The sequence below is a fragment of the Empidonax traillii genome, unplaced genomic scaffold (assembly GCF_003031625.1).
Source record: "Empidonax traillii isolate 1590-97213 ecotype Southwest subspecies unplaced genomic scaffold, ASM303162v1 scaffold1472:size108541, whole genome shotgun sequence".
NCBI lineage: Eukaryota > Metazoa > Chordata > Aves > Passeriformes > Tyrannidae > Empidonax > Empidonax traillii.
In genome coordinates, this window is record NW_020956665.1 from 7,365 (window position 1) to 25,096 (window position 17,732).

General features: G+C 40.1%; 2 protein-coding genes across 2 annotated transcripts in view; one reads left to right on the plus strand and one right to left on the minus strand.

The window, feature by feature from the left end:
* Positions 1-80: 80 nt before the first annotated feature.
* On the plus strand, positions 81-10,242 carry TMEM184C (transmembrane protein 184C). The gene is made up of 10 exons (XM_027907456.1): positions 81-315; positions 2,044-2,174; positions 2,271-2,307; positions 3,403-3,608; positions 4,399-4,473; positions 5,180-5,273; positions 6,508-6,620; positions 7,324-7,423; positions 7,827-7,998; positions 8,432-10,242. The coding sequence occupies exons 1-10, from the start codon at positions 199-201 to the stop codon at positions 8,722-8,724; spliced, it is 1,338 nt and encodes a 445-aa protein (XP_027763257.1). The 5' UTR covers positions 81-198; the 3' UTR covers positions 8,725-10,242.
* Positions 10,243-10,695: 453 nt separating this feature from the next.
* The window catches only part of PRMT9 (protein arginine methyltransferase 9), a 20,624-nt gene continuing 13,587 nt past the window's right edge, over positions 10,696-17,732 (minus strand). Inside the window, exons 10-14 of the mRNA XM_027907457.1 lie at positions 16,078-16,261; positions 13,260-13,971; positions 11,758-11,911; positions 11,233-11,355; positions 10,696-11,025 (exon numbers count right to left, since the gene is read on the minus strand). Coding sequence (XP_027763258.1) covers positions 10,810-11,025; positions 11,233-11,355; positions 11,758-11,911; positions 13,260-13,971; positions 16,078-16,261 — 1,389 coding nt within the window. The 3' untranslated portion in view covers positions 10,696-10,809. The remainder of the gene's footprint in view (positions 11,026-11,232; positions 11,356-11,757; positions 11,912-13,259; positions 13,972-16,077; positions 16,262-17,732) is intronic.

Genomic DNA, 17,732 nt, shown 5'->3' on the forward strand with positions numbered 1-17,732 from the left:
GGGCTGGGCTGGGCTGGGAGCGCCGGGGCGGGACGGGCTGGGTCGAGCCTGAGTCGAGCCTGAGTCGAGCCTGAGCCGAGCCGAGGCGAGGCTGCGGCGCCTGATGTGAGGCGGCGGCCCCGCCGGTGATGCGCGCCCCGCGGGCGCTGCCGGCCCGCTGAGGTGGGTGCGAGGAGCGCGCCCGGCGGTGCCGCGGCCATGCCGTGCACCTGCGGGAACTGGCGGCGCTGGATCCGGCCGCTCGTGGTGCTGCTCTACATCGTGGGGCTGCTGGTGGTGGTGCCGCTCTGCGTATGGGAGCTGCAGAAGCTGGAGGTGAGGTGCGGGGCCCGGCCCGGCCCGGCCCGCTGAGGCCGCGGGAGGGACCCGGAGGGGGACCCGGGGGGGAAAGGTGTTACCTCATCAGTGCCCATAACTGCCTGAAGGGAGAGCGCCAAGAGGATGAATCCAGGCTCTTCCCAGTGGTGCCAAGCGACAGGACAAGGGGCAACAGGCAGAAACTGATGCAGAGGAAGTTCCACCTGAATATGAGGAAGAACTTAACTGTGCGGGTGACCAAACACTGGAACAGGTTGTCCAGAGAGGGCGTGGAGCCTGCCTTACTGGAGATATTCAAAACCCTGTGGACGCAATCGTGTGCCGTGTGCTCTGGGATGACCCTGCTTGAGTCGGGAGGTTGGATCGGATGACCCACTGTGGTCCTTCCCAGCGTGACCCACTCTGTGATTCTGTGGAAGGAAAGGCTGAAGAAGTGCCGCGGTGCTGCTCGGCACTTTTGTCCTGCTGCTCAAGCCCCATCAAAGCACAGTGGGACAGGGCAGGATTTCTTTCCCCTTCTGGTTCTGTAGTAGTTGGTGTTTGAACAGTTTGAACAGGATGCTGATGCTGAGAAGTCGGCCAAGTGTCGCAGAATCACAGAATGGGTCAGGCTGGAGGGGACGACAGTGGGTCACCCGGTCCAATCTCCCTGCTCAAGCAGGGGCATCCCAGAGCACACGGCACAGGATTGTGTCCAAATGGTTCTTGAATATTTCCAATGATGGAAACTCCACAACCTCTATGGACAATCTGTTCCACTCCACAGTTGAGGAGTTCTTCCTCATGTACAGATGGAACTTCCCGTACATCAAGTTTCTGCCCACTGCCTTGTGGTTGGCACCACCAAAGAGAGAGTGGCTCTCTCCATAAATTCATCCCAGAACTTATGTTTTGAAACTTAGTAGTAATAGTGGCATTCATAAAGGTGATTCTGTCTGATCAGGTAGAATTGAGTAGAGCATCTCTACTGGTAGAGAAACTCATCTTTCATCATGCAGCTGTGATGTATGAATTACACACTCTTGTGATATAGTTGCTTCTCTAACAAGAAGTAAAATTTTAACTTTAAAATATATGTATTGTTCAATGTGATACAGGCCTGTGGCACTGGAGGTAAGCTTTTCGTTCTGATATAATTTATGACAGTGAGGTGTGCCTTTAGCATGTTTAAAATTTTTGATTTTGAAATCCTGTTCTGATGCATAATGGATGTTTATATTGAAGTTCATATCACTGTCCGATACTTGTAGAGAAGAAAAACTGGGAAGCAACATAAAACATGTGATGTTGATGTACAGCATGGGATCAGAAAAGAAATTCTCAGCAAAAAAATCAGGGAATAATCTACTATGTTTCTCAGGTTTTGGTAGTTAGCGTTACTAATATAGTTATTTTTCAGAGAGCTTTGGTTTACAATTTCAGCCCTGTGTTTTAGTTGACATTATGTTTTTATGTATTTTGAGTTTGTTATATGAAACTAATTGATTACTTGTTGGAACTTGATTTTAAAGCTAAAAATTCTTTAAATTCACAAGCTTTCAGGAATTTTATAGTGCAACACTGAACTGAGGCAAGTTCCAGAACTAAAGCAAGGAATCTGTTGTGGATTTCAGTAAATTCAGTAGTATGCATTACTCTGTTTTTGTAGAATGTTTTGTGTACTTGAAATACTTTAAAGTATTAAGACTGAAACTTTGATCTTGCATTTTTGTTTTTCTTTACAAGGTTGGAATTCATACCAAGGCATGGTTTATCGCTGGGATATTTCTGCTGATGACTATACCAATATCTCTCTGGGGCATACTACAACACTTAGTCCATTATACTCAACCTGAATTACAGAAACCAATAATAAGGTAACATTTCACATTTTACCTGTGCTACAAATGTTGAATTTAATTCAGACTAAAATACTTCTAGTAATATTAAATATTCTTTTGTTATTGTAACAGGATTCTATGGATGGTGCCGATTTACAGTTTAGACAGTGTAAGTGTCTTCTTACTGTTAACAGCTCAATAAAATTGTTTGCTCTGGGAGTGAGGGAAAACAGTGTGACAGCAGAAATTGTGCTTCATGGAGAGTGGTAGTTCTAGAAGCTTCTGAGCATTCCTGTTGATGGAATACATCAGAAACATAGTTCTAGGGATAATGTATTCTTCCTGTGGAGCTTTAGGGATTGCTTTTGCTAACCCTTCTTAACCCTGTCCTTGAGTATCCTTTATGACAGATGTTGAAAGGGGTATGACAAGCCTGCTTTTGATCCTTCTATCTTAACAGCAGACCTGGAAACCAGACTGATCCAAGTACTGACTCAAATTCAATGCCTTACCTTTCTTTCCCAAGTTAGGCTTACAACTAAAATTCTTTCCTGAGTTGTGCTTAGTGCTCAAATTATTCCTCGTTTTTTCGAGGGGGCAAAGGACGAGGTCCTTTGAACAGTGCAAAAGCTGTGTGACAGCCAGAAATTGAAAGCTCTGACAGCTGATCCATAATCACAGTTTTGCAAAAAAAAAAAAAAAAAATCTCTCTCAGAAACCATGGTTCAGAGAGTGAGGGGCTACCACTTTAAGGCTAATCTGTGCTTGCTTCTGTGTTTTGCAAACATGTCAGAGCAAACAGTTGCAACATCAGATACCAAAAGAAATCAACTTTATTTCTAATAAAGACTAAAACTTCTCAAACCCGCCTTGATGATGCATTTCAGGAAACAGTTTTATCCTGTCTCTTCCTAACAGGAAGAGGTTATGTGCAGTTACCTGCATAGTTACTTAGTTACTTTTGAACAAAAGACTGAATTGTATTATCAAAGATACAAAGCATCTTGTGGGCGGTGCTTTGAGCCATTTCCAGTTGAAGGGGCAGAGAGAGGTGCAGTTTGGAGTTCTCCTGTGTATGTTTACAGAATGTTACTTTCTAGCTGTAGCATTGGTTTCTTAATAGCCAATGCTTCAAGCCCTGTCTAATTAGTGCCTACTGTCTCATGAGGTATTGCTCATGGGCTGAACTGCCCAGCCAGTGTTGTCATTGGAATCACTCTTGTCTTTCTTGCACGTAACCTTTTGTGTACCTCTCTTCTTGCAGTGGATAGCTTTGAAATACCCCAACATTGCAATATATGTGGATACATGTCGAGAATGCTATGAAGCTTATGTCATCTATAATTTTATGGTTTTTCTTTCAAATTATCTAACCAACCGGTACCCAAACCTCGTATTAATAATAGAAGCGAAAGATCAGCAGAGACATCTGCCCCCTCTGTGCTGCTGTCCGTCCTGGGCTATGGGAGAGTGAGTATATGATGGCATCTTATAGTTTTAGGCTGTGTAGTCAGAGACAAATATTTTGTTTTGATATTTAGCAGCATGACTTGTTGCTTGACAGAGTCAGTTTACGGTTTGTACACATTTTGTTTATCAGCCAGGAACCTCTACTGAAAGTGGTTGTGAATGCGTCTGTCATCTGTGAATTGTTACATCCTGTAAATTGCACTTTGTTACTAACATTCATTGGTTCAAGTGGTGCTGAAGGAAATATTTTAGGAAAATATTGGGAAAAGGTCTCTTTGACCTTAGAATTTGCTTCTTTTGTTATCATGTTTGCTAAAAACCTCATGTGGAACTAGAGGTAGGCCAGATAGCCCATTGCTTTTACTTCCACAGGTCAGGAAAGGAAGGCTTTATGCAGTTTTTAAACAGTTTTTAAACTGTTTATTTCTGCATGCTTAAATGGATAAAATATCTTGAGATTTTGATAAAATGCTGAAGAAAAAGTATGAATGTAAGTCATTCTTGAGCATCTTCAAATACAGCAAAAATTGCATTATCTTTGTTTAGCCCTGACAGAAACTTTTCATGGCTAAAATAAGTGAATCATTGAGTATTTCCTGTTATGTGTCTGTAAAAGTCCACGTCTTTTGTGTGCTTTGTGTATACACTGTGTAGCATCTGAAGTCCTGGAAGCAGAAGTTGAGATTACCATAAAATAAAAATTTACTTTAGTGAATCTACTGAGAACACGAGCTCCGTAAGTGAATTGTTTTTAAATCCTTGTACAATGAATTTTGTGTTTTTCTTGCAGAGTTTTATTATTTAGATGTAAACTGGGTGTTTTGCAGTACACTGTTGTCAGACCATTTACTACCATTATTGCTTTGTAAGTATGCTCATACATAATTAATATTGATCTTCAGGATGTAATTTTGAGTTACACTGGAAAGAATTTTCATGCCCTTTGTATTGAATCAAGGCAGTTTGAAAGCAGACTCGTATTACATACTAAATTGGTCTTGACAATTTGAATCAACCTATGATTTCTTTATTCTCTATAGCAAATTACTATTTACAGAATTGAAATAATAAATACTTAATGCCTGCTGCTGAAATCTGTGAGAGAGAATGTGAAGTACTGTTATGGTGGGAAAGACAGTTTTATGTTCTTTTAATTTTTAGATTCTTCTTCCCTTCTCTCACTGCCTTTGACAACTGGGTGTTCTTAAAGACAAGCTTCACATGAATTTTAAAATTTTATTAAAGTTTGCATATGACAAGCTTGACTGTGAGCCTTCATACATATCATATAGACTGCGGTTGTAAAGGAATAGCAGGCAGCTATGCATGCTGATGCAGAAAGCTTAATTTCATGAACTTTGTATTGCTGCTAGTTCTGTGGGACTATGGAAGAAGTTGCTACTCACAATGAATATCCATATAAATATTTATATTATATATAATATATATGTGCTGTTGGAAACCGATGCTTATGCAGGCCCCCAGTACCCATTGATCAATGTAATGAATATGTAGCACTCCAAGACCATGATCTGTTACTATATAGTGATTAACTCAAAAAATTCTTTCAGGATTTGTGAGCTAGTGGGAGTGTATGATGAAGGAAACTTCAGCTTCAACAATGCTTGGACTTACTTGGTTATACTTAACAACATGTCACAGCTAGTGAGTATCGAGAATACATCTTTCTGCTCCTTTAAGTCATCATATTAGTATTCTGTGAACTTTCCATGTGAACTATTGACAGTAATTGTGTTAATGTCTGGTAATTCTTATGGGCAGAATATTTTCCACTGTAAGTCAAAGTTACTAATCTGTTAAGTACTATATATGAAAAACACTAGGAAAACAGATAATCTAAAAATTTTTATTATTTTTACTATAAAGCTCCATAAAGCAATGAAGTGTCTCACCTATCTTCCTCAAATTATTTGATGGATGAGGTGGTTATGACCTGGGTATTAGAGCTGCAGACTTGCCCCTCTGCAGAAGAGATGACTTCCCTTGCCCCTGCAGCTTCCTCCAAGCACACATACGAGGAATCAGCAGTGACCATGTTAAAAATTCTGAGTCACAAGGCTGGTGATAACACTGACAGGAAAAATTGGAAACGGTGTGTGCAGTGCTCAGATTCTGGCCTGCCTAACACCTTTTCTTGTTGGGCCAGCTGTCAGATGATGTCAGGGTAAGATGTCAGCCCCTAAAATGGAAAATTTCATTTTGGAGGTCATTGATTGCTTTTACATCTCTTGGCAACAGCAGCAGGAGTCAGAACAGCATGACAACTGGGATCACTTGGAAACTGTGTCCTCCCCCCACCACCACCCCTGTGTTTGATGGGTGACTGGTATGGAAGGAGGTGGGACAAAAATCCCAGCAGCAACATGTACCTCTGTGTGTCCTGGTTGACATGATTCCTTATAGAAACTTTCTACCAAGAGAGTAGGAGAACATATGTAAAGAGGTTTGGCTATACATTAGTTCAGAATCGCAGTGAAGATTGCATTCATTGCCCCATCCCTCATAAAGGGATTATTAACAGAAGGTGTTATTAACAGAAATCTGAAAGAACATGTGCTTTTTAGGCCATTTTCCCTAGAGATGAGCTTGGCATTGAAAAGATTTCATGGGACCTTCTTATGCTTTGTAGGGTGGGTAAATAGATGACCTCGGTCTCTGCCAATACCATGCATTTCAGAAATACAATGTCAGGCAAAAAAAAAAAGTGCTTTAAAACAGTAAGGCAAAGATTACATAAATCCAAAGCCTCTTTTTTAAAAATAGATAGCTTTTAAAGTTTGTATCATACTGTGATACATTTTTTTAACTGAAGACAACAACTTCCTCACAAAATAACCAAGGATTTGAAAGCTTTCCTTTGCTTTCTTTTCCTTGTCAGTTTGCTATGTATTGTCTGGTGCTGTTTTATAAAGTACTACGTGAGGAACTGAACCCTATCCAACCTGTTGGAAAGTTCCTTTGTGTGAAGATGGTGGTTTTTGTTTCTTTCTGGTAAGTTAATTATTTACTTGTTATTTCTTGCTTTTAAGGTGAATCATAAAAGAGCTAAAAAGGCTGGATTTGTTACTGAAGTTAGAGGCTTTAAAAAATCTACCCATAATCGTAGTGAAGTGCTGTGAGGGGAAAAGGGTACCAGTATGTTGGACAGAGCAGCCTTGTTCACCTAAGATTATTATTTAGGCTTGCTGTTTCATAAGGTGATTCTCAAGAACATAACTTGTTTTAGAATCTCCACTTGCAGTTATTTCAAAGCTAATTTTTTTTTTTTTTTACTTTTAAAAAGTAAAAAAGTTACTTTTTCAAAATAAGTTACTGAAGTTAACTACAAATTGCTACCTAAGCATTGCTCACAGTTAGCTGCTGATAAGTGAGTGTATTTGACTACCTGACCATTACTCTGTGGGCTGCAGCAATACTATGAAAGAGAAGCAATTTGTTTCAATGACTGACTGGAACAATAAAGCCTCCTTTGGTTGTCTTCTCTGTTGATTCTGCTGGTCTTCAGGGTCATGGATGAATGAGATCTCTTTTTAAGTCTATTTCTTCCTCTTAAAATCTAAATATATAAACAGTATGTTTTTTTGTAAGATTCTTCCTATGTACACATATGAACAGGCCTTGTTTACCAGATTTGCTTGCGGATTTTTTGGCACTACTGTTACAATAATAATAATAACAATAATCATCTTTATAGGCAGGCTGTGCTCATTGCATTGTTGGTGAAAGTTGGTGTTATTTCTGAGAAACGCACCTGGGAATGGCAAAGTGTGGAAGCTGTGGCTACAGGCCTACAGGTAAGAGCAGTTACTTCCGGGGAGGAATGTTTCTATGTAACATCACAGAGCTGAACTCAAGCAAATATTATCATACTCACTGTAATTTACACAGGCTGGATTATACTGGTTTTATTTTCAATCAGGCTAAGTTTCAGCCGGTCACCCCAAGTGAGTTTTAGCAAACTCTAATGCATCCAACCCAGATTTCGAGAAGAAGGAGAGGGGAAGAGAGGAAAAGGAGAGAGAGAAAGGTTACTGGTTCCTGTATTAATGTGGTACATATGGCTCTCCAAAGCCTGCCATGAATCTACTTCTGATGGAAAAGTATTCCAGGGCAATTTCAGTCTTTCAGTTGCAGGAGAAACCCAGAACTATCTTCCTCCAGTTACAAGGGATTTAGTCAGTGTCTCTCTTGCTGCAGGATTTCATCATTTGTGTAGAGATGTTTCTGGCTGCTATTGCCCATCACTACAGTTTTTCCTACAAACCTTATGTTCAAGAAGCTGAAGAAGGGTCGTGCTTCGACTCCTTTCTTGCCATGTGGGATATTTCTGACCTAAGGGCAGATATATCAGAACAGGTTCGAAATGTTGGTAAGTAACAGATGAGACTTGTTCAATCTGTTAACATTCTGTTAATCTCTTGTATGTATTTCCAGCTTCATCTCTGTAGTATCTTGAGAACATTCTATTACCAAATTAGTGGTGTCTGCATCCCTAGAGAATTTCATGGCTTATTTGGCACTTTGCTCTTTCCAGTACTCCTGACTGATTTAGAGTCTAGTTTTTAATTTTTCTTTTAAAAGTTCAGGTGTGTTAGGTAAAAAGAGGGATGTACTTTCTGCTTTTCTTTTGAATGGAAAGACATAATTTTATTTATTAAAACTAACACTGTCCATGTAAAACTGACACAAAACAAAGACTCATTTTCTAATTTAATACGCCTGATTTAGAGCTGGTATGTTCAAAGACCAGTATAGTGCTGGAAGGATTAAAAAATATTTTCATCTGGCTTGATTAATTCTAGGAAGGACGGTTTTGGGCCAGCCAAGGAAAATGTTTTTTCCTGAGGATCATGAACAAAACGAGCATACAAGTTTACTGTCTTCATCTACTCAAGACCCAATTTCTGATGCTTCTTCAATGCCATCTTCACCCATGGGTCACTACCAGGGGTTTGGACACACTGTGACACCCCTCACAACTCCGACAACAGCCCCCGCAGTCGATGGTATTTATAACCCTTCTGCCATTCAGGATGCTGAGGAATCACCTGAACTAGAGCACGATACATCAGAGAAAGCTTTGGATAAAAGTTAAGCTCAGCTTTTCTTTGAAAACTTGCCACACGTGTCCTATTAACATGTACTATTAGCGATGAAGGTTGAAAAGCTTGGAAAAGCCGCTGCGCGGACGGGAAGAGGATATGGCTGTAACTGACATCTGAATTCAGAACCTATAATGGATGTGAGGATCTGTGAGTACCCCATGGATGTAAAACACGCACACTGTAAAGGTTTCTGCATAAATTTAAGAATCAGCTCCTTAAACTGCTGAACACTTCCACATAATATCAAAATTACGGTGACTTTCATTAATACAAAAGAAACATTTGAAAAAAATACGCTGCTCTTCTAAAGATGAAATGCAAGTACTACTAGCAATGGGAAAACTAAATTTCAAGAATGTAATTTAAGGAGGGCAGTAAAAAAAAACTGGTTTGTATTAACTTTGTCCTCTTAATGATGGTTAACTTCCATACCCCAGTGCTGAATGGAGTGTGGCTGAAGTGGTAGCTTCTGTACAGATGCCATCTTCTTCCCTTTCCTGTGTAGCCCTTTCATGAAGGTAGTTACTAGGGAGCATCAGTAAAGAATCTGTACAAAGAAAGCATTCCCTACAGGCCTTGCTATCAAATTCCATGCCCATATCATATGGTTGGCATATCCGTTGTCCTTGTAGTTCATAGTTTGTAAGTCTTTTACATTCAGAAGAGACAGCCAGGATGGTAAGTTTTGGATTAATACCTTAACTTGACTCCTTTTTTTCCTACCCTTCTAGAATAAGAATGCTGGTTATTACATTGAAATAGATGGAGGGGGAATAAAGGATGTCAAAAAAAGGAAGTAGAAAACAAAATTGATTTCTTTATTTTGGGCTGCAATAAATTCTTTAACACTTAAGGTTTTTTTAAGGTGTTAAAGCAGAATTTCTTGGCAACGTGTCTAGTAATTTGTATTCTTAAATTTGTGTCTGTGTGTGATTGTGTTATGCTTCTAGTATATAATACATTTGCCTGGATTCAAATGTAATAGATGTTTTTTCCCCACCACCACCACCACCACAGAGAAGACCTTTGCTAAGGTAAAACTATGTAGCTAATCTAATACTGGACTTACTAGCATTAGATTTCAGACCAAGAAGACTTGTATCAAAATGTTATTTTGAAAAAACTGACAGTGTCAGAGGGTTATCATTTTTATCCCATTTATCAGATTTTTACTACTATTGCATGTTTGCAATCTGACAAAAAGAAAACCCCAAACCAGTAGAGCACTGACCTTTTAAATGACAAGATCTTAAGTTTCTTTTCCAGCATTGTTAGCATTTACAGGATAAATGTTTAACTTCTGGCTGTCAATTAAGTTCATCTTAAGTGCTTTTTTTGCAGTACTAGTGTGATGTAAATATGGCGCCTTACTCACTAGGCTGCATATTTTATAGTTATGTACTTGCTGTATCTGAAGTTAGTGAGAAACTGAAAATCATAATTTTCAATTTGCCAAGTCATTGCCTTTGTTGTAAATAAGCAATTAAAGATTTTATTTAAACTGGTCACCTGGTATCAATTTGATTTGCTGCTACAGTAACTTGAGGGTGTGAATGACACATGGCTGCAACTGTCCTCCTCACGGAAGAAAGGGATCTTAAGTATAACTCATGCAGGAGTTTGTGCTTTCACTATTTATATGGCAAACATCTCAATACTCTGAAGCAGGAGGCTTTGGCAGTGGAGAAGTGCAACTACAGTTTAGGAAACAAGGACTCTACCCCACACAGCCACAGCTGTTTATTTCTGGTACAGGCATCTGGATGCTTTTTTTCTTACTACAGCTGACAGAGTAGCAGAAGTCTATCCCACTGCTGTAGTCAGTACACTAGCTAGCAATCAAGTTTTTGCTGCAGTGAAGACAATATCTCCCCAGCTGCTTGGTAAGATACCCTTATAGTGCAAATTTTAGTCCATCAGTGTAACCTAAGTATCTTATTATTAAAGCAACAAAAAAAGCCTTTTTGATCAGTAGATAAAGTTTAGACTTTAATACAAAGGAACAGCAGTGATGTTACGAACAGTCAGTTTATGCACAGTTAATTAACCACAAGGCAGCTCACACATGACATTCTTCACCGCTTGACTGTAATGCTGATATTGCTTTTGTGGTGTTGAACATCAAGCACAAGTTCATCTCCAACCTGAACTGGGATGGGCTCATCAAGAACAACTGCAGCCTGTTTCCAGCGTGAGGACTCACTAGATGTGTTCAAACTATGGTCTTCATCTAGATGGATGTGATACCAGAAGGGAATTGCAGTGACTCGGCCAGACTTACAGATTTGTACCTAAAAATATTTAAAATATTAATCAGTTATACTGTTTTCTTACTTCTTTGAAAAGGAAGTAGTTCAAACAATTTCCACCCTTTTCAGAGATACCTTCAGAGAAGTAAATTCTGTTTTGAAATTTTCAGCCCAGGTGAACAATTAATGGGCAGCTCTGCAGAACAGCAGTAAAAAATGTGCTTTGGGCTTCATGTACACACAACTCACCTTCACTTCTCTGCTGGGGCTGTTCAAGAGAGGGTTCATGAGGTCCAGCCTTAAAAGCTCTGCTGGGTTGCTCAGGGGTACACACGGTAACGTAGAGAGATCCAAATACACACGAACAGGTACCTGAGAGCATATACCATAACTTCAGGCATCAACTTCAGCCATTAAAAAGTGAAGAGTTAGAAAACTTAATGATAACACAAAAAGTTGCCAGGAATTATTGTAATACCTGCCAGAGACAGATAAAAATATAAAGTACAACACTGGGATACAAGGTAACGATGGAATAATAACAGCACAGTCACTTCTGTACAATAACATTGTATCTGTCATGGCTGGGACTAAACCCAAACCCGTTCTGAAACCAATGCCACCCATTTTAGTTTATCTCAAGGTCGCTGTCTGGTCACATAAACTTCTGCTGATAACTTCAACAATGTTTTCTTTCAGTTTACACCAAATCTAAATGGCTAGACAGCTGCAGGCTTTGAAACAGTGCCTGGGAGACACCCACCAACTTCATACCTTGAACTGGTTGATAAAAGGGGCTATATTAAACCCCAGAGTTGGTTCTGTTCCTTGAACAGCACTCTCCAGTAACAGAGACTCTGACTCTACAAGCATCCCATACACCAGGACATACTGTGGGAAAATCTTCCCTCCACTGTGAAGTAAACATCTGCAAAATGAGAGAGATTTCACCTGTAAAGCATATCATTCAGCAGTAATGAAAGAACATTAACTACATTTAAGAAGGGCACACTAGTTCTTCCCCTAAAGTCAAGTGCTCCTAAGCATTTCAGTTTGATCCCATTTGACCAGACAGCTGCATATTACAAAAAAAAACCCAGGTTATGGAACTACATAATCTCTTCTCAGTGACAGTATTGGATATGGTGATATTTCACAATGAAGACAGTGGGGTTTATTCATAGCAACAACATCTAATACTGAAGGACTGGCAGAAATGCTTAATGAAACTGCAAGTCAAGAAGTATTTACTGTTGGGAGCCACTGGTTAAGGAGGCAGCATAGCCATAAGGAAAGAAAACCCTGGTGGAATAAGTGTTAAACTAGAACTGACAACAAGACAGAGGGCAGGGAATGCCAGTTTTTCCTGAAAAAAAACACATGAGCCTGGCTTGGTCTTTTGCTACAGAGCATCACACTGCTGAGAACAGCAACACCACAGCATTTTTTTCATTCAGCATAATATCAAACACCTCCAATTCAACACAGATTGGTTTAGGTTTCCTTTTCCTGGAGCAGACCTCACCACAGGAATTGGGTAGCTAAGCAGGACACTCTTTGATGTATTTTCATGCCAACAAATTTGAGTCTTGTCATATGACAAAAGTCAAGAGTAATTTTTCCATTTGTTCTCACAGCAAGTCATCCAAAGATTTATTCAAAACTTAGAAAAGGTAATGGGCATAAATTGTCTAGAATATTCTCCCCTCAATAAGCATGGAGATTGACAGAGAAGCTTCTTTAGCATCACAAAAGGAGATAAATCCATCTCACACTTAACTTTGTTATCCGTTTCCCTTATTTTATTCCTCTTGCTCTGCCTTCCTTCCCACCGTTTCTGCCGTGGGGGACAGCTTTGTTGCCACCTCCCTGGCTGTTCTAGCATCATGCATTTGTCTTTTAGCAGTAACAGTTTGTTCCAACTACTGTTTGACATGAATCTGGGCTTTTCTAAGCTTGCATTGAAAGCTACCTTGGTTATCCTGGGAACTTCTGGGAGACCAAGCAGTATGATTGTCCACTCACATGCTTGCATAAAAAACATAAAAAAATCTGTGACTGTGAAATCTTGACACTTAAAAAAAAAAAAAAAAAGATACATGTATACAATGGTCATGCCAGGAACCCTCTGGGAGGTTTAATTCATTCAGGGAAAAGCAGCCTTTTCTGCTCTACAGAACCAACATGATACTAATTTTGTAGTTAGAAGGAATATTCTCAAAATTTTTCAGATAATTACGGATTCCTAGAGATAATTTTGTCCATTTATACTGTACCTGGATATTGCAGCCTTTTCCATCACCTCCTGCTGGATTAAACCTGATGTCTCTATAACATCCAAGATAATAATACTCCACAATTTGTCTGATTTGGGTCTCTGTAGCACCTCACTTTCGTCTTCTAAGTGGTTGAGCCAGAACTCCAATGTTTCCTTAGGGAAATGGTTAGCTTCTGATATGATGTTAAGTGCTGCCTGATGCTGTTCTTTCTCAACAGAACTGTAGGCTTTGACTGGTCCAAGTTTACCAGCTATAATCGGCAGGATGGAGAAGCCTTCAGATACGTCTAAAATGTACAAAGGGTCAGGAGCCTCATCCAGAGAGTCCTTGTTTTGATTCTCTTGGAGGTTCATCCCACTGCCATGTCCATCGACATCCATGGACTGCAAGTCCTTACTTGGATTCAGTGACAACAGCACTTTGCTCATGGCAGCTTTAAAGCATTCATGGTAGGGCACGTCATTCAGCAGGGCTATTTCTGTGGATTCCAGCACACACACTTGGCTGCTGCCAGCCTGTTTGCTGGTTGTCTGAAGTCCAGCCAGAGCATTACATAATTCAGCCTCATTGCCCAAACTCAGCGTGTTGTCTCTGTCACTGAAATCCATCCCACACTCTGGAGTCAAAGAAGAAATCTTCTGGATCTTCAAGTAGCAATCTTGGCAGCAAACCTCCATCATCACAGTATCTCCATTCTTCACAGAATAATCTTGGCAAAAGAGCACAAAAAAAGTCATGTCAGTTACTCCACATAAACATCACTGAAGCAGCCACACAATGCTTAAAACAAACAAACAAACAATCTACCCAATCCGCCCACCCATTATCTCATTTGTTCATTAGTTGTTACTAGTGCGTATGAAGGAGTTGTTCTAATCTGTACCCACAAGTTGAAATCTGCCATTGTGCTTTTCACATTTGCCTTAAGCTGCCTTACTCTAGGCAAAATGCATTTATTCTCAAAATAAAGTAGTATCTATTTCTCATAGATGGGCTTAAGTGTTATGCTGATAGCAGAGCAGAAAAAAAATGTATGGGTAAAGAAATTGCTTTTGCTTTAAAATGCTAAATATTAAATATTTAACCTTTTAATACCCCCTTTTACAGAGACCCCCCAATTTACAAAGGTAAATTTGTAGTTAAATGGAAAACAACAGCTACAGTTTAGAATAATATTTAGAATAAATTTTACTGGAACATTTATGGTGTGCAGCTCAAGATGGTTTTCAGATACTCTGTGTGTAGGTTCCAAGAAAGTAAATCCACTGATACAGACAAAAATTTCAAAATAACACTGCTACAATTTGACAAACATTTCTTTCAATGGCAACATAAGCTAAAAGAGACTCTTCCCTCCCCTATGCTTTCAGTTGAACCAATCTGTGGCACAGTTGTCCCTACTGTCTATGGATACTGAATTAGGAGGAGCTGTGGACTACCCCAGGGGTACACAGGCCTTACAGAGAGATCTGGATAAAGTAGAGAGCTGGGCAATTACTAAACCTACAAAATTTAACAAAGTAAAGTTCCAGATTCTCCATGTGGGATGGTGAAATCCTGGTTGTATGTACAATTTGGGGTACAAGAGGCTGGAGAGCAGCCCTGCAGAAAGAGGTTTGGGGGGTTGGGTAAATGGCGAATGGAGTAACAGTCAGCAGTATGCCCTGAGAGCCAAAAGGGCCAACCGTGTCCTTGGGGGGCATCAGGCACAGCATTGCCAGCCAGTCAAGGGAGGGGATTGTCCCGCTCTGCTCTGCACTAGGGTGGCCTCACCTTGAATATCGTGGCAATTTTTGGCATCACAATATAAAAAAGACATCAAACCATTACAATGTGTCCAGAGGAGGGTGACCAAGGTAGTGGAAGGCCTCAAAGGCAAGACTTATGAACATGAGCGGCTGAGGTCACTTGACTTGTTCAGCTTGGAGAAGAGAAAGCTGAGGGGAGACCTCATCGCAGTCTACAACTTCCTCAAGGGTGGCAGTGCAGGGGGAGGTGCTGATCAACTTTCTCTCATGTCCTGGAGACAGGACATGAGGAAATGGAATGAAACTGTGTCAGAGAAGTTTCAACTGGACATTAGGAAAAGGTTTTCACCCAGAGAATAATCAGTCACTGGAACAGGTTTTCCAGGGATGTAGTAACAGCACCAAGCCTGCCAGAGTTCAAGGAGCAATTGGACAATGCTCTTAGTCATGTGATTTAATTTTAGGTAGTCCTGCAAGAAGCAGGAAGTTGGGCTCTATGATCCTTATGGGTCTCTTCCAACTCAAGATGTTCTAAGAAACAGAATAAAAAATGGGTGACTGGAGAGTAGAGGATGCTGCAAAGGGCACTACTAATGCTTGTGGAGAACCATACACAAGTTGAGTCCAAAATGAGGGTCAGAGGTGGGTGGGAATGTTTAGTTTTGTGGCAGTAGCAGCTACCAATCCCTACCTCACCCTCCACACCTCCCTTTCCTAAGTCACATCTTCAGTAAGTAGAGCCAGTCAGAAGCCATACTTTTTGGAGTTACTCCACAATGCATTTAATCCAGTATAGGGAAAAACCCAACTTAATGAAAAGCAGTTTCGCACCTCTTGAGCAGGTTCCTTATCTGCTGCACAGCAGAGTCCCAAGAACAAGCCCTGATGCAGGGACTGTGCACTATAGACCAGAAACATGACCAGAAACCATCTCACAGCTACTTGCTGTTGGAACTTCTCCTAATTCTATATGCTGCCACTCCCTAATCTCTGACATAACCTAACCAGCTCAAAAACAAAATGAAACCAAGTTAATGTACCGTAAGAAGAAAATCCTCAGGACGTACCGAGAAGGCCCTGCACAGGATAAACTGCCTGTTCCCAGCAAGTTTCCTCACTAGGACTTGTAGATAGAGTATGTTCATCATCGAGCTGCAGTACAAACCACACCACAATAGCATCTAGTATTCCTCCTTCAGTGACTGGCAGGCTGAGCTTCCAGGGCTTTCTAGTTGCAAGGCTTTTCAGCTCCTGACCAAAATGGAAAGAGGGGGAAAAAAGTGTGAGAGTTTATTTCCATAAATAAAAAATGTTTTTATTAAACTAAGTCACCCAAAATTTCAGCACCAGTCCATGAGGACACCCAACAGAAACGTGAAGTTAATGAGCTTCTACAATACCAATCATCACCCTTAGTACTCATTAGCATAGGAACTGTCTTCCCACATGAACAACCTGCAAAAGCAAACATCTACATCTAAGAACACATATTTTAAACTACTGAAAACATCAAGAAAGACTTTAGACTGGCAAGGCTTGCTTTGTGAGAAGTAATAAAATCAGAGCCAGTTTTTTGATCTGGATTCAAGCCAATGCTTAGGCACAGGCTTCATTTAAAACCTGTGTTCAATCAATTCTAGAGATGCTGCGTGCAAGCACTGAATTCACTCAGAGATTCAGAAAAAAAATCATTATAAAACCAGTAAAATCAAACACCTTTGAGGATGTTTTCTCTGCAACCTTGGGCTATAGGCCTTGTGTAAAAAGTCAGACATATGCAATTGCACCGCTGGGAAGAACTAAGGTCTCCCCAGAAGGGATCAATTATACATTTTCTGATACTACTAAAAAGTTTTGAATATTTAACAGTAATTAAGTCTTTTTCCATGTACAATTTATTTTTCTCAGGAATTACCTCCTGCTACCAACATTTATAAATGTAAAAGAACCAGCTCTAATGTCTTAGTTCCAGCATAAGCCAATTAACAGGAGGTCAAGCACAAAAGGGCAAAGGTTCTCTTAGTCACAACCATTCTGATTAGTAACAGCCCTTCCTAAACATTTATCATCTTCCAGATCTGCTTATCTCAACACTTGTACTCTTTAGGTTTCAATCTTAAAATACATAGGGCAAAAGAGAGGTTGAACTCTAAGAACATGAGTAGATCTCACGCTGCCTTTTTTATTTTTCCCCTCTTCATTCTCATTGTGTCCTCCAAAATTTGGTCTACCTCTCTTCTCACAACTGAGAGGTGGCTGAACAATGCACATGTTAAAATTATTGGATGTCAACAAAGTTCATAGTAAGATCTCACTGCTCTTCAATAAAAGTGCTTTAGCCATTTTTGGTACTTCCTCACCTGGAGAGGAAAAGAACAGTCAGTTGAAACTTTGCTGGAATCAAGCCCCTTGAAGCAAGACGGCAAGAGCACAAATATGCACCTCTGTTTCTCTGTTTCTGTGAAGTTACAGATGTTTAGAAGAGTATTTGACATGAAAAATATTCTTACTGATTATCCCTCAAGAGCAGCAGGCCCAAGGTTCTTGTCTACTGAGTTCTATTAACTGCAGTGTTACATCCTCATCACTTTAAAACCCAACTGAAGGCCATTATTTAAGCTTTCCCTGCTCTCTACCATACTGCTTAACCCATATTTATTTTTCTTTTAGCCACTTTATAAACTTTTTTCTATCATTTACGATAATTACTAATTTGAACAGC